Here is a 16,541-nt window from a genome sequence, read left to right as displayed (position 1 = left end):
TGCCTCCCTCTGGGCAGCAGAAAATCTACTTAGGGGAAGAAGTCACTGGAGGCACTGATAGACTCAGATGGCTGTGGCTGTGCAGAGAGGGGGATAGTGACTCTAACTAGGGAGACTTCACCTTCACTTGCCCCACCCCACCCTAGAGGTGATAACTTTAAGATCTGTTTTGACTCTTCTGGTTCGCTTTTGAAGAAGAGAGGCCAGCAGCAGCAAAGCTCTGTGTGAACAACCACCACTAACATCTCTCCTTTGGGGACCAATGATCCTGGGATATTGCCTGCAGAAAAAAAAAAGAGCTGGGTCCTGTGAGAATACCAAGCAGTCTTACCAGGAAAGCTAATACTCCTTGTCCTCCTCAGCCTCACCTCCAGGATTACAGGGTTACAACTTCTCTCTTAGAGCATTACTTCTGGTGATGGCACCCACCAGCTGGACTAGAGTCAGGAGAGCTGCTCTCCCCTGGCAGCTCGTGCCTGGCTGGCCACCATTCCTCCTGTCAGTGTGGAGGCCAGGATACCCAGGTTTGTTATGTGTGAAGTGAACCAACAGGGGTGAGACCAGTCAGAGCAGACAGGGTCTGAACACAACATAGTACCATCATATCTCAGGTGGAATGAGGTGTCCCCAAGGGTCCCCATGCTAGCCCCTACCTTGTTAATGTTTTCCCAAGTCTTCTTCCTAGCTCACACCAGCACTGGTCACACCAGTCTCTCCTGGCCCCTGGACTGCTCCATCGTTGTGGTTGATTAGAAATGAAAATACACCTCATACTTTATGCTAATCTGTGAAAAAAAATTATAACTTATGCTAATCGGCTGGTTCCTCTACAGATGTGCTCCTTAAATATGCTAATTTATGCAAAAAAGGAGTTCAAATTTCCAGGGCTGCATTATAACCCATGCTAATCATAATAAAACCTATGCTAATTTATGCCAATGAGCTGACTGCTATCTGGACCCGCCCATTAGCTATGCTAATTTATGCAGAACCCCCAGTGGCCCTGACTCTGCAGAGATCAGTTGCATAAATCTGCATCCCCCTTGTGCCCTGGCTGATCTATGCTGATCTCTGCTGATTTATGCGCAGGCAATTTCTTATATACACCTCCAGGGCTTGGGACCAGACAGCCAGATGCTGATGGGCAGGTAAGAGAAGGCTGTCCAGTGTCACGGCCCTGCTCCTCCTGGTCAGGCTTGTCAATGCTACAGTGAAGTCTCACTGTGACACCTGGGCTGAGCCACTATCAGACTAAGGGAAAATGCAATTCATCAACCCTTACATTCACCAGGCTGACCCTACCATATAGGTGTGGTGACCACTCTGTTTTATGGAAAAAGAAACGGTAGGTTTGGGTAGCTTTCCAACCCCAGTGTCCTTCTCTCTTGGATTTTAAACACTTGCTTCCCTTGGCAGTCTTCCAGTCTAACAGAAAAGGCTCAAGATGGAGCCTGAGGTAGCATGTCCCGATTTGGGGTTAGGGCTGGGGTCATAAGGTAAAAGGACACTGAATTAGGGGAACAGGGAGAAAGATGGCTGGGGTGGTACTCTGGACAGGACAGGTCATCAGCAAAGGGTGGTAATAAAGGATGGAGAAAGGGAAGTGCAGAAGAATGCAGTGAGGAAGAGAGGGACTTGCCGGGCAGTGGAGGTACACGCCTTTAATCACAGCACTCAGGAGGCAGAGGCAGGGGGATGACAGTGATGGAATAACTATCAATAATCAATGCTGATCAATAATCAATAAATATTAATCAATAATTATCAAGAGTAATTGATAACTAGCAATGATCATTAATTGATGGCACACGCCTTTTATCCAAAAACTTGGAAGGCAGAGGCAGGGGGATGACAGTGATGGAATAACGATTAATAATCAATGCTGATCAATAATCAATGAATGGTAATCAATACTAATTGATAACCAATAATGATCAATAATTGATGGCACGTGCCTTTAATCCCAGCACTTGGGAGGCAGAGCCAGGTGGATTTCTGAGTTCAAGGCCAGCCTGGTCTAAAGAGTGAGTTCCAGGACAGCCAGGGCTACACAGAGAAACCCTGTCTCAAAAAACCAAAAAAAAAAAAAAAAAATCTGCTGTGTGTGTGTGTTTCCTAAAACTAATGAGGAAAACAAATAAGGTTTGCCTCATTTGGAGGGCTCATAGTTCTTAGAAGGGATGAATTAGTTGTTTAGTTCATATCACAAATCAGGGCAGGCTGCATCTTCTACAGAGGGGCTCTCTCCCTCGAAGTTCTATGTTATACACACCATCATGACTCACTTGCAGCTGGGACCTTCTGCTGACTTCAGGGTCTCCTGTCTCCTGTCCCTTGTCCCTGGTTTCCTCTACTGTGCCTGGAAGCTATAGGGATGGTGCTGGAGTCGCCCGGAGGAGACAGAACAGAAGAAGCACTTAGCAATGTTCTATAGTTCAGAAGATGGAAATGTACCCAGATGTCTGCCCTGCTAAGAAACCATCAAAGGGAGCCATGTGTGTTTCTTTCTCTTTGTTTGTTTGTTTGTTTGTTTTGTTGTTGTTGTTTTTCAAGACAGAGTTTCTCTGTGTAGTCCTGGCTACCATCTTGCCTCCCTACCATCTTGGCCTCCTCTGCAGGCCATGCATCTACAGCCACCTCCAGATTCAGCCATCTCCAGAAAATAAAAAAGCTCAAATGTCCATCCTGGACTCCATGTGTCCAGGTGGCTGTGCATTACTCATTCCTCAAGCTCTGGTCTCAAGAGGTCTTCTAATATCCCAGCAAGACCAGACTCCAGTGCACACCTGCTCCGCCCCTTCTCTATGGTTGCCAGAGGAAATGCCAGCCACACCCATGGTTGTTTGGACCCAGCAGGGACAGGCACTGAGCAGCCACCTCCCTCCTCCTCTTCCTCCTCCTGCTCCTGCTCCTCCCCAGGCCTGCAAAGGATAAAGGCCTTGACAAAGGCACCCACACCCCACCCATCTCCGGAAGAGATGGGCTTGAAGCAAGCACACTGAGACTGAGGGCCAGACAGAAGAAGCAAGGCCTTAGGTGCTGTCCAGACTACCTAGGCAGGAGTTCTCTGAGCACAGGACATGCGGTGAATGAATGAATAAGTGAGTGAGTGAATGAATGAATGAGTGAGTGAGTTAGTGAATGACTGAGTGAGTGAGAGAGCAAGTGAGTGAGCAAGTGACTGAGTGAGTGAGTGACTGAGTGACTGAGCGAGCCAGTGAGTGAGTGACTGAGTGATTGACTGAGTGATTGAATGACTGAGTGACTGAGGGAGCGAGTGAGTGAGTGAGTGAATGAGGGAGTGACTGAGTGAATGAGTGAGCAGTGAGTGACTGAGTGAGTGAGCGAGCAAGGGAGCGAGTGAGTGAATGAGTGAGTGACTGAGTTAGTGAATGACTGAGTGAGTGAATGACTGAGTGATTAGTATTACTAATAATGCTGAGATAAACTAAAATATATTAAATTGTTCTGTGTAAGAATATCTACTTCCTCAGGACAAAATTCTTGACAGTAAAATAAACTTTAAGGGTTAAAATTTATGAACAGAGAAAATACAGAGTTGGTGTATAAAGTCACATTATACCTGAAGCCATATCATAAAATAAAAATAACAAAATCTATCTAGACATGTATATATCTTTAATCATTAAAACACACCTATTTTCCAGCCATCATTTTCTGCTTGCTTCCTGCAAGACTGCCTCATGGTGGGTGGAACTTCTGTATGAGGAGAAAAAAATAAGTTAATTTTATACCATAATGTACTCTTCATTGAGCTTCTATCAAGGGAAACAGGAAATTTGAAAATTTAAATGTCTGATTAACGCAAGACAAAAGATTACTGCCAAGTATACCTTATCAAAATGAATTATTCTCAGGTTGCTTTATCTGTTCTATCTGTCCAGAGAACATCCTCCCTACAATTTAAGCCTCATATGTAAACACTTCTCAATTTTTCAACTGGGTCAGAGGGGTCGATGGAGAAAGAATCTATGCCTTCCTGAATAACAACATTTAACATTCACTTTGCATAAAACATCGATAAGTACAACTAACAGTTACTTACTTTTTACCGCTAACTAGTTAAACAATCTACTAAAATATTCCCTTTATCATCTGACCTAAAACAGGCCTTAAACCGTGTCATACTAGCCACTCAGAAAAACACACACAGTATAACACATTTGCCATACAAATGTATCCCCGAAGAAGTTCATTAAAAGAACACATCATATGCCGGCCAGTGGTGGTGCACGCCTTTAATCCCAGCATTTGGGAGACAGAGGGGGATAACAGTATTGGAATAATGATCAATAATCAATGCTGATCAATAATCAATAAACACTAAACAATAATTATCAATACTAATTGACAACAAATAATGATCAATAATTGATGGCACATGTTTTTAATCCCAGCACTTGGGAGGCAGAGGCAGGCAGATTTCTGAGTTTGAGGCCACCCTGGTCTACAGTGTGAGTTCCAGGACAGCCAAGGCTACATAGAGAAACGCTGTCTTGAAAAACAAAAACAAAACAAAAAAAAATGCATCCCCCAAGAAGTTCATTAAAAGAACACATCATAAGGGGCTGATTATTGTGATAACAAAGTTAATACATGAGGGTGAAATATAATACAGCAAGGGAGTATTACTGCAGCCCCATGCCAAGATGTGCTCTCGAGAAATTACTAAATGCAAGAGGTCAGGTATAAGGAAGTTTATTGGGAGAAGGGAGAGGGGTGAGGCCTGCAGACTGGGTAGAGGCAGACAGACAAGAGCAGAGCCATGAAGGCAGAGAAGGAAAGAGGGGGCAGAAGACAAAAAACACTGGCATTCATAAGGCAACACTTAACTGTACCATAAAACACCAGATTATTAAATGCTGGCATGTCTTAAGCTTCAGGCTTAGGGACTAACTAGTAAGCCAGTTAAATCATTGTTAGATCCAAAGAGGCACAAAGTCAAATTCTTCTAGCTACAAGTTAGGCTATCACTGCATTATGGTTCATAAATACAATATTCACATAGATTTCTGTAATTATATACGTTTATATCAAAGATTATTGCCGGGCGGTGGTGGCGCACGCCTTTAATCCCAGCACTTGGGAGGCAGAGGCAGGCGGATTTCTAAGTTCGAGGCCAGCCTGGTCTACAGAGTGAGTTCCAGGACAGCCAGGACTACACAGAGAAACCCTGTCTCGAAAAAAAACAAAAAACAAAAAACAAAAAAAAAAAAAAAAAGATTATTATATGAAGCCTTACATACACTATGAAAGTCAAATCGGCTTTGGTAAGATTTATGAGAGTCTTTAAAATATATTTTATCAACACACATGACTCTAGTTTTTGAAATCACCTTTGATTTGGTTTCACTTTCTGACATTTGTATTAATGACATATTATATACATGAAAGATGGCTAAAGACACACAGAGGTTGTCAGCTAAGTCACTGGAGTGAGAAAGACAATTTATATGTTTTAGGGGCATATGTAAAAGACCCTGAGGATAAATTACTAATCCTGCGGACAGAAGAGTTTTGCTTTTAAACTTGCTCTAGGCATGTGCAAGGGTGTTCAGTGGTGTCCATGTTATCAAGCCCAGAATTTCCATGCTTCTGTTAAATTCTCCTTACCTAGATTATATGCTAGTCCGAAAGACTTCTTCCCTGGCCAGGCGGTGGTGGTGCACACCTTTAATCCCAGCACTTGGGAGGCAGAGGCAGGGGGATGACGGTGATGGAATAAAAAACCAATAATTGATGCAAATCAATAATCAATAAATGATAATCAATAATTATCAATACTAATTGATAACGAATAATGATCAATAATTGATGGCACATGTTTTTAATGCCAGCACTCGGGAGGCAGAGGCAGGCAGATTTCTGAGTTCGAGGCCAGCCTGGTCTACAGAGTGAGTTCCAGGACAGCCAGGGCTACACAGAGAAACCCTGTCTTGAAAAAAAAAATTAAAATTAAAATAAAAATAAAATAAAAAATTAAAAAAATTCATCCCTTAAGAGTCAAAGAGATTTCTATTACAAAATTACTGGTTCAAACTCTGAATCTATATACCTCCTTTTAAAAGCAAATGACTTGAGAATTCTGCTAATGTGTATGTCACAGCCATTAAATATAAATAGTGACTGAGAATGTCCCCCAGACTCAGATATTTGGACACTTGTCAGCTGGTGGTGCTGTTTGGAAGGGATTAACAGGTATGGCCTTGCTGGAGGAAGTAAGTCCCAGGAGGTGAGCTTTGAGAGGTTGAAGACTGTTGTCATATCCAGTCTGCTCCCTCTGCTTCCTGCTTTGTGGCTGAAGATGTGAGCTCCCAGCATTCTGCTCCAGCTGCCAGGCCTGCTGCTTGCTGCACTGCTTCCCATCATGATGTTTATTAAACTGTAAACAAAGTTACTCTCTCATGGGAAAAGAAATGGGAAGGGGGCTTCCTCAGGTTTGCAGCCTACTTGGCAGAACACCAGGATTCTCTGCTTGAGAACATAAGCTTCCTCAGTCTCAGTCAGCTGAGAATGACAAAGACTCTAGGTTGCCTGGAAGCCAGCAAGCTGGAAGCAGTCTCCTCATGCCATTTCTCTACAAATAGTCAAATATATCTTCAAATTTAAAGCCAGGTAGTACACCTATAATTTCAGTGTCTGGGAGGTTGAATGAGAATCAGGAGTTCAGGGCCAGACCCATTTACATAATAAGCTCACAACCAGACTACAGGAACACAGTCTCAGTTATAAATAATATATAAATAAAAAATAAAAATATAGTAATTCAGCTGGGCAGGGGTGGCACACACCTTTAATCCCAGCACTCGGGAGGGAGGCAGAGGCTGGGGATCACGGTGATGGAATAACGATCAACAATCAATGCCAATCAATAATCAATAAATGGTAATAAATAATTATCAATACTAGTTGACAACCAATAACGATCAATAACTGATGGCGCACACCTTTAATCCCAGCACTTGGGAGGCAGAGGCAGGTGGATTTCTGAGTTTGATGCCAGCCTGGTCTACACAGTGAGTTCCAGGACAGCCAGGGCTACCCAAAGAAACCCTGTCCCGGAAAAACCAAAATAAATAAATAAATAAATAAATAAATAAATAAATAAATAGTAATTCATTTGATAACACATTTAAGATCACCTTATGCTCACCAGGGTTTCTGCTGAGAAAAGGCAGTTAGAAAATTCTTGCTGATGGTGTACTGACGAGGGTAGACAGGTCTGACACTGAGATAGATGCTAAGACTGTGGATATGGATCAGGGGTGCAGCACTTCCCTACCATTCAAGAGGCAGTGGGCTTGGTGTCAATACTGAAAAAAAAAAACAAAAAAAACCCACAAAACCAAGCAAACCCCATAGAAAACTAAAACTGCGTTTTCTATACAAAATTGTCCCAAGGCAAAGACACCTCCCAAGTAGTGGAAATTAGTTAAGATTCAGAGGAGAACAAAATTTACAAAGATCTGCTGCTTCTCCCCAAATGGGATTCTTTCCCCTCTGAGAGTAGATGGTCTGTCAACTCCAGAGGAGGGGCTGAAAAGTGGGCCATGTTTTTAACAAACACCAAACTAAGTTAATGAGAACAGGAGTCTAAGAATCTTCCAAATATACTGATATCTGTAGTAGGTTGTTAGTATCTTAGAAATAAGAACAAACTAGAAGTAAACAAATTAAGCTTCCCAGAAATCAAATGCCACCTCTGTTAGAAGTCTGCACACAGCTTAGAACACACAACACCAAACCAAATAATTCCAAGGGGGGGGGAGTTATTCAGGGCAAAGATGGTGGGGGGGAGAAGAAGAAGTGGGAAGAAGACAGTGAGATCAGAGGGTTCTGCTGTTTTATATAGGTGGTGACATAGTCTCTCCCAGGTAAAGGTGAAGTAGCCAGATGGCTTCTGGGAATGTATGGCTGTTGCCTTGGCAACGATGTGGGGGTTGCCTAAATGTGATATCACTGGGTTCAGAGCCTGATACCAACAACCTCACATTAGTTTATCTGTGAAGTGGACTGAAGTAACCCTGGAAAGAAGCAACTGGCTAGAACTGTATTCCACCACTTGACAGCACTTTTGTTCACTCTACAGTCAATTTGCAAATACAACTGAGACACAAAGAAATAAACTATACAAATGAGAGCCACCTAATAACAAAATTAGTGGATAGAGCCTTTTCGATAACCATGCTATGTTCAAGGAGATAAAGCAAAGGATAAAACTTAACTTATAAGTCTTTAGCCTTAAAACAAACTACAAATCTGTTTTAAGTTCAAGCCAACAGAGGCTAGCTAGCCATGCAGCCAGAGCCTATCTCAAACACACCAATCACCAAAATAAGTAAGTGCAACTGCCCCTGAGTGATGTGTAATCAATCCAATTACTGTAATCATATCCAGATGTAAAGTGCTACCTTACCTTCACTTAGAGCTACAAGAAATATTTGTTAGCTAAAACAAATATACAATGAGTTAATGGGTGTGCACATTTAGTCACATGACATAACTCATGATGTGACACAAATGCAGAGAAAGCAACCTGTGGCAACTCCAGGATAAGGTGAGATAAGCTTAGTTTGGACCAAGTCCTATCTCTCTTCTCAGTACCTTTTCCCTTACCTTAACCACCACTTTTCTACTTAGTTACTTACAACTGAGGACATTAAGTACAGTGGAATCCAGGGACATCTGTAATCAGTTCAATACCTGGAACCTACACAGAAACCAGACTCCTACCAGATGCCCCTGACCTCCACTTGTTGAGGTTTAGTCTGTCACTAAGTATTATAATGCTAACTGCAGGCCCCCAAGGCCTGACTATCCCAGAGACAAGAGAGTCCACACATAGACCCAAGTGCTGCTATGTGATGTTGCCCTCAAATTATTTCCAACTGCTGAATAGAGATGCCAACAGTCAATACCTGATACTTGGACAGAAGAGAGAGAAGTAGGTTTTTACCATTCCAGGACTTCCCCAGCATCAGAGAAGAACATGGAGGGGAAAAGAAGATAAAGAGAAGAAGCTGCCATGTGTTAGGTGAGTCATAAAATAATGACCACGTGGGTTGGCTAATTGGAGTTAAAAGCAACCCAGACAAAACATGGCAAATTATATAGTGGGATTATTGGCTGGGATAGAGACATAACAGCTAGAGGATCAATAGCTGCTCTTATGCTAATTAAGGCTTATTGTAAATATAAAGGTTGTGTGTGTCTTTTATCTGAGAACTAAATGGCCAAAGTCAGGGTAAAACCCCTAAGCTGGGATTAAATAATTTCTACAACATCCACATACACAACTCCTGCACACTCACACACATAAAAATAATAAATGTAATTTTTAAGATTTATTTATTATATTTGTATGTGTATACTATAGGTATTTTTAGACATACCAGAAAAGGACATCAGATTCTATTACAGATGGTTGTGACCCACCATGTGGTTGCTGGGAATTGAACTCAGGACCTCTGGAAGAGCAGTAAGTGCTCTTAACTGCTGAGACATCTCTCCATTCCAATAAATGTAATTTTTAAAGAGGGTTAAAGCACTTGTCATTAAGCATGAGGACACAAGTTCTATCACCAGAACCCCTGTGGTCTGACAACCTCCCTACTCATTGTCCTCTGACCTCCATATATGCACAGGAACACATATAGACATACATACACAGAATAAAATAAGCTCATTATAAATTACTTACTTTATGTATTTATTAAAGGTTTTTCCCATCATCTCTACTTGACCCAGACTCACTTCTGTCTTTCGTTGACATAGCTCATTCCCCACATCTAACTTTCCTTTCCTCATGCCTATCATGCTCACATGTGTTTCTCCTCCCTCAATGTCCACTTTTAAATCTATATTAAATGCTTTATAAACTACAGTTCTGGGGACTAGACAGATTGGTTCCAGGTTAAAAAAAAAAAAAAAAAAAACAAAACTTGCTGCTCATGCAGCCTGGAGTCCAAATCCCAGCATCCTTCAAACACCTGTGACTACAGCTTCCATGAATCAGACAACATCTTCTTAGGCAGAAATAATGAATAACTACCAGTAATTTGGAGGAACATACACTTACAAATATATGCAAAACTTTGTCCTTTTAAAATGTAGCTCACAAAAGAGTTAGGATCTGGGTCATGAGTCAAAGTGAAGTAAGTAAATATCCTGGTTCCTTTGTACCATGTGACCCAACCAAGTACTATTATCTCTACAAACCTGTTTCTGAGTGTGCCAAAGTTTTACGGTGCTTTTGAATATTAAATGGGAAACCACTTAGCAAAGAGTTCTGGAACAGAGCCCATCACATAGTAATTTACCAATTATTATTAAATTTTGGAACAAATGTTAAAAAGACAAGCAGTGTTTCATTTTCATTTTTAAGTGTCAGGCACATGGCTTAGAATCCTGACTTAAAGTTGAGACTGAGATACAAAAGAAATAATAAAAAGCAATTTGCCAACGATAAATGATAAGTAAAATATCTAGTATTATGGAAATATAATTGACATAGGCAGAACCATGAGTTTGTAAGAATAATTTGATGCATAATCTCAAGGTTTTTATGATTAAATATATGGTTTCATTTTCATAAACAATAAAGGAAAAAACAACACATATTTAAAAAGGAGAGCAAAGGTAAGTATGTAGAATATACTAGGTTGCTTTACGCTCTAACTTGAGAACCAAAATATAACAGGCAGGAAAAACTCCTTGTACAAACTGGTAGAAAACATCACAGTAAAGATGATAAAACACCTCTCCTTCCTGAACACTTCAAAACACAGACTTCCCTGAGATCTTCGTGTTTTCCTGTCTGGAAACAAGAAGGCCCAGTAACTGTGTCCATCACCACCATCGTATTTCCAGTAGAACAACAAAGGGAAACCTAGGAAAGCCACTCTGGTGGCTTCTCACTCTCAGCACTTTTTATTTTATTCTAGACAAACAGAGAAACTATTTAGAAAGTCACATAAACTTTGTCAGGCAACGAACTTTCACTCAAAAACAAGATAAAGAGGAACCCTCACGTCACGGCCACGCCCCACACGTAAACCCCACCCACTCAGGAACTGTCAATAGACTGGGATTTACGATGACTCCGCCCACACGGCCCGGCCCCGCCCACGTCACTCAGTCCCCTGGCTCCTCCCACACTGACATCATAGGACGTTTCCTAAGCCCCTCCCACAGGCAGAAGGGATCTCAGTAATGGTAAAGACAGACCTGGATTCCCACCGGCCCCGCCCCCCGCCTGGCCCCGCCCCGGATCCGCCCTAACCCCGCCCTCCTCGCCATGGCACCCGCGGGCGCCGCGTTCCTGCCGCGGCCTCTTCCTCTCTTGAAGCCGCGGGAGACCAGAAGCCGGATAGAACCGGATCGGCGCGGCCCCGGGGTGGGCGGGGCCTCGGCTCACCGTCGCTAGGCCCCGCCCACCGCTGCGGGCCACGCCTTGAGGGCGTCTGTGACGCACTTCCGCTTCCGGGGAGGGCGGGCCCGCGCCTCGGGAAGGGCGGAGAGGCGTTTCGGCCCAAAGACGCGGCGCCGCTTCCGGTTCCCTGGCGCTCGCCAGGGCACTTCCGGTCGCGCTCACAGCCGACCCTGCGGGGCGGAAGCTGATGTGGTTACGCTGGAAGCGGCTTTCGGTGACCGGGGCGTCCGCGAACCGCGGTCGTCACCCCGCGACTCCGGCGCTGGCGTGTGACGTCACCGCGCCCGCTAGGCGGCCGCACCGGGATCCCGACGGCCGCCGCGACTCCCGCCAACCCCGTCGGACTCTCCGTGACGTCACAGCCGGCGACGGCGACCCACGCAGGCGCACGGCGGCGATCCCGGATTTCCTCGGAGGTGTTGGCGGTGGAGATCGATCCCGTGATTCCCCGTGGTGGCCCCCACCCCGTCGATACCAATCGATACTAATCAATTATCAATAATCGAGTTAATCAGTAAATCGTGGCGCAGGCCTTTGTTCCCAGCACTCAGGAGGCAGAGGCAGGGGCATGACGGTGATGGGATGCAGATGAAGATCAATGCTCACGATAAAAGGTAATCAATGGTAATCAATGACGAATAGTCGATGCTGGTCAGGAACTAAAAATGTTCAATGCTGATGGTAATCAACGATCGATAATCAGCAGGTATTGCTGATCAGTAATCAATACCGATCAATAGTTGATAATCAATAACTGATAATTAATCAATACGGATCCATAGTTGATGACATAGTTGATGACAGTCAGTGCAAATCAATAATCATCTTGGGAGGATCCTAATAAATATAAATAAAAATATAAATATAAAATGTGCAATGAAATATGAAAATAAAATTCTAATGAAATAAAATACAAAATATAAAACGTAAAATAAAACGAATAAAAATTTAAAATAAATATAAAATATGAAAAAACCTAAATAAGATAAAATATAATAAAATATAGTACAGTAAATTAAAAATAGGATAAAATAAGCCACAAATATAAAATTAAGTAAATAAAAATAGAAAATAAGATATAAATGTAACATAAAATGAATAAAATAAAATATGAAAAAATATAAAACATGAAAATATGAAACATGCTATAGACAAATCATTATTATTATAAAATAAAGTTAAGTAAATGAAAATATAAAATAATATAAAATAAAATATAAATGTAACATAAAATGAATAAAATAAAATATAAAATATGAAACATGCTATAGACAAATTATGATTATTACTGTTTTCCATATTTCGCCGTATGTTGAAGCACAATTAGTCAAACAGCGTCCGAGAGGAAGTGACACGTGCAGTGTGATATTTAACAATTTTATTTCCCTCACACAGCCAGGTGTAGAATTGAAAGTCCAAGCAGATTTTTATTTTAAAATCTTTAAAGTTCATTTCTTAAACTATTTTTAAAAAGTTTACGTATTTTTACTCATATTTACATCATGCTTTATATTTATAGTTTATTTCAGTTTTTATTCGTATTTGATTTCATATTTTACGTTATTTTAGAATTTGATTTACTCTTATTTTTCTGTTTTATAATTTATATTTAATGTATTTTATGTTTTATTTTAATTTTATAATTTGTATTCACAGTATGCTTTATACTTACGTTTTATATTTTACATTTTACATTTTATTATATATTTTGAAGTTTAAATTTATTTCATTTTATTTTATATTTTATATTTTATTTCATATTTATTTTTATTTTATGTTTTATGTTTTCATTATATTTTATGTATACAATTTTTTCATATTATATTTAATTTTATATTTTACTTTACTTTTATTTTTTTAATTTTATAATTTATATTTTATATTTCATGTATATTATTTTAGTTTTATTTTATGTTTTATACGTATGTTTTATATTTTACATTTTATAGTTTATTGTATATTTTAAATTTAATATATTTTATGTTTTAGTTAATTTTATTATTTATTTTCTACTTATATTCATGTTATATCATATATATTATATATTGTTTTTAATATTTAATGTTATATTATATTATTTTATATTTTACTTCACTGTTAATTTTTTATTTTCTATTCTTTATGTTTTATATTTTATTTTAATTTTATTTACGTTTACATATTTATATTTTATATTTTACATTTTATATATTTAAATTTTATTTTATGTTTTATATATTGTGTGTTATATTTTATTTTTATGTTAAATTTCATATTTTGTATTATTTTCTATTTTATTTTACTTTCACTTTTTAATTTTATATTTTATGTTTGATGTATTTTATATTTTATTTACTTTTTAATTTATTTTATTATATTTATATTATATTTTATATTTATGTTTTGTACATTTTGTATTTATTACATATTTTAATTTTAAAATTTATATTTTATATTCTTCATTTTATAGTGAAATATTCATATCACATTGTACATTTTATTTTATATTTTATATTATTTTCCATTTTAATTTTTAAAAATTTTATATTACCATATTTAATGTGTCATTTTGTTTTATTTTATATTTTATATTTACATTTATCCTATAATTTATATTGATGTTTTATATTTAATGTTTTTTCCATTCTATTTTAAGTTAATTTTTAATTTTATATTTTAGAAGTTATATCCAATGTATTTTATATGTAATTTTTATATTTCATATTTTATGTTTTATAGTTGATGCATCCGATTGATGAATTAGAAGACGCACCTTCATCATCTCTATCGATTTTCCGATGATTTATTTCCTAGCCGACACAACGTGGAGACATATCCACAAGGAACGAGGGTGAGGCCCTGAGGCCCCGGCGGACGCTGCCATCTGAGGCCATGTTAGTCCTTATTACCGAATCAAGTACCAACATCATGGAATGGAATGTGGCTATAACTTCTGGAAGTAAAAAGGTCTATTTTATGTCAATGTACTTGATATACTATAATTTGTGTCCACATAATAATGAAATTTATGGTGGGACCGACCATAGGCTCCATGATAGATTCAGCTTAAAAAATTATTACCCTGTCACCATCAGGTCACGGTCTTTTTTTGAATGGTGACTCCAGGGTTAGTGATTGGAAGCGATGTTATTAGAAGGGGCCGTGTTCCAGCCTCAGCAGGCAGAGGAACTCAGCAGCTTTGTCCATGTGGCTCTGGGAGGAAAGACTAGAAGGGACGACTGAGACAATTGATGCTGGTTGGCTGTAGTTAAAAAATTAGTGGGGATGAAGTAGAAACCAGCATCACTGAGGTGACATCTTCTCGGAAGTGTTGTTACATCGTCCATATGCTGGGTTCTTCCCCTGCGACTAGGATTAACTGTGTTTCTGTCATGCACTCCTTTCACCCTGCCATGCCTTAGCTGCTCTGCATGACAGGTTCATTTATGCCTTTGAAACCAATAACACCTGGGTGATTCTCACACATGATTGACTCCAGGTGCACAACAAGGAACAACCTTGGCAACTTCTGGAATACAACTTTGTGTATTTGCATTGCAGTAGGTTCTTGGTGGTCTCTGGGGTGCCAGTGACTTGGGCACAACATCTTGGTGCATGGACTGGAACCCCAAAGTACTCAAAAATACCAGCTGAAGGATTGAAAGTCTGCCTGTTAAGATGTGTCATTGTTGCCGGGTGGTGGTGGGGCACACCTTTAATCCCAGCACTTGGGAGGCAGAGGCAGGTGCATTTCTGAGTTTGAACCCAGCCTGGTCTACAGAGTGAGTTTTGGGATAGCCAGGGTAACAAAGAGAAACCCCGTCTCAAAAAGAAAACAAAACAAAACAAAATAAGTAACAGATGTGTTATTGTTGTTCTTTGTGTCAGTTCCTTGTCTGTCAGATTTGTGTCTTTGTGCTTTGGTTTTTGGATTTTTTTGAGTATTTGCAGAGGGAGATGACTAAAGTGAATGTGGAAGCACATTATAGTGAATGCACTGGAGAGTTGAAGCCACAAAGGGCTTGGAACATGTTTCAGAGCCTGGTGTAGGGGATGGTGTGTGTGCATGGTCTTAATTTCTGGGGATGTTAGAATCTTGCTACATGGCTGACAGCTCCCTTCCTATCTTTATTTTCTACTCTGTACAAGGGTTGGCATATGCTGGGTACCCTTTACTGCCCCCTTGAGGCTATCCATTTTGTGTGTTGCAATTTGTTATTCTCTGAGGAAATGAGACAGATTTCATCCTAATCAATTTAGTTACTAGTCCCACACCTTGGGTTAAATCCTTCTAGACCCATTGACTAGTCCATGACAGAGAGCTCTTCGAGACAGCATCCAGGGCAAAATCAGGCTCTGCCTACCTTATTTTACAGGGTGGAAAGACAAAGACCTCATTTCCCACCTCCTGAACTACCATCTGTCCAGTTCATATGTGACTCTAGTTTTGAACTTGGAGCTGTCATAAGATGGAAAGTCGTTCTTCATCGATTCTAAAAAATTTAGCATATCTTCCTTGGACCAGAGGTCTTGTCCTTTGTTAGTGGTCATTTCCGGTTGTGTGGTATAATCTGCTTCTCTATCCATCTTCCAGCTGTTTTAGCCTCCTCTTTGGTAGCACTGGATTGAGAACCCAGTGTTAAAGACACCTCACCCCAGGTCAGCTCAGCCTCTGAGCTCCCCATTCCAGTGTATCCTTCCCTGCTCTGAGCCAGGTAACATCCCTATTTTGTCCTTGCTCAACCACATCTCCAACTCCCTCATGGGGTAGCATGGCCTCTTGTATTGATATGGTTAGCCCATTGGTTTTGGGATGTTACAACTTCCTCATTTATTATTATGTCTGTGTCATAGTTTTCAGTTCTCAGCATTTCAGAGCTACAGTCATCTGAAGGAGCCTCAATCAAGGGCGTGCTCTCATCAGAATGACTGGTTGCTATGTCTGTGAGAGATAGTGTTGATGATTGATTAGGAAGGCTCTTCCACTGAGGGTGGCAATATCCCTAAGCAAGTGGTCCTGGGCTGGATGAGAGAGCAGGCTGAGCATGAGACAGTGAGCAAGCAAGAGAACAAGCCAGGAGACAGTGTTTGTCCATGCTTTTTGCCTTCA

General features: G+C 40.2%; 1 protein-coding gene across 1 annotated transcript; it reads left to right on the top strand.

The window, feature by feature from the left end:
- The first annotated feature begins 11,317 nt into the window (after positions 1–11,317).
- LOC143437294 (uncharacterized) lies at positions 11,318–14,525 on the top strand. The gene is made up of 3 exons (XM_076922103.1): positions 11,318–11,416; positions 11,511–12,066; positions 14,171–14,525. Exons 1-2 carry the CDS (start codon positions 11,318–11,320, stop codon positions 11,952–11,954), a joined length of 543 nt encoding a protein of 180 aa, XP_076778218.1. The 3' UTR covers positions 11,955–12,066; positions 14,171–14,525.
- Positions 14,526–16,541: the final 2,016 nt, after the last annotated feature.

This window comes from Arvicanthis niloticus, chromosome Y (assembly GCF_011762505.2).
Source record: "Arvicanthis niloticus isolate mArvNil1 chromosome Y, mArvNil1.pat.X, whole genome shotgun sequence".
Taxonomy (NCBI): Eukaryota; Metazoa; Chordata; class Mammalia; order Rodentia; family Muridae; genus Arvicanthis; species Arvicanthis niloticus.
The sequence above is the reverse complement of the archived record's forward strand: the minus strand, read 5'-3'. Positions and strand labels throughout refer to the sequence as shown.

What these genes read in the sequence shown, in the direction of transcription:
- LOC143437294 (XM_076922103.1), top strand. Translation starts at nt 11,318, where the DNA reads ATGGCACCCGCGGGCGCCGCGTTCCTGCCGCGGCCTCTTCCTCTCTTG. An exon ending in CGGATCGGCGCGGCCCCGGG is followed by an intron (nt 11,417 to 11,510) that starts GTGGGCGGGGCC and finishes GCTTCCGGGGAG; the next exon opens with GGCGGGCCCGCGCCTCGGGA.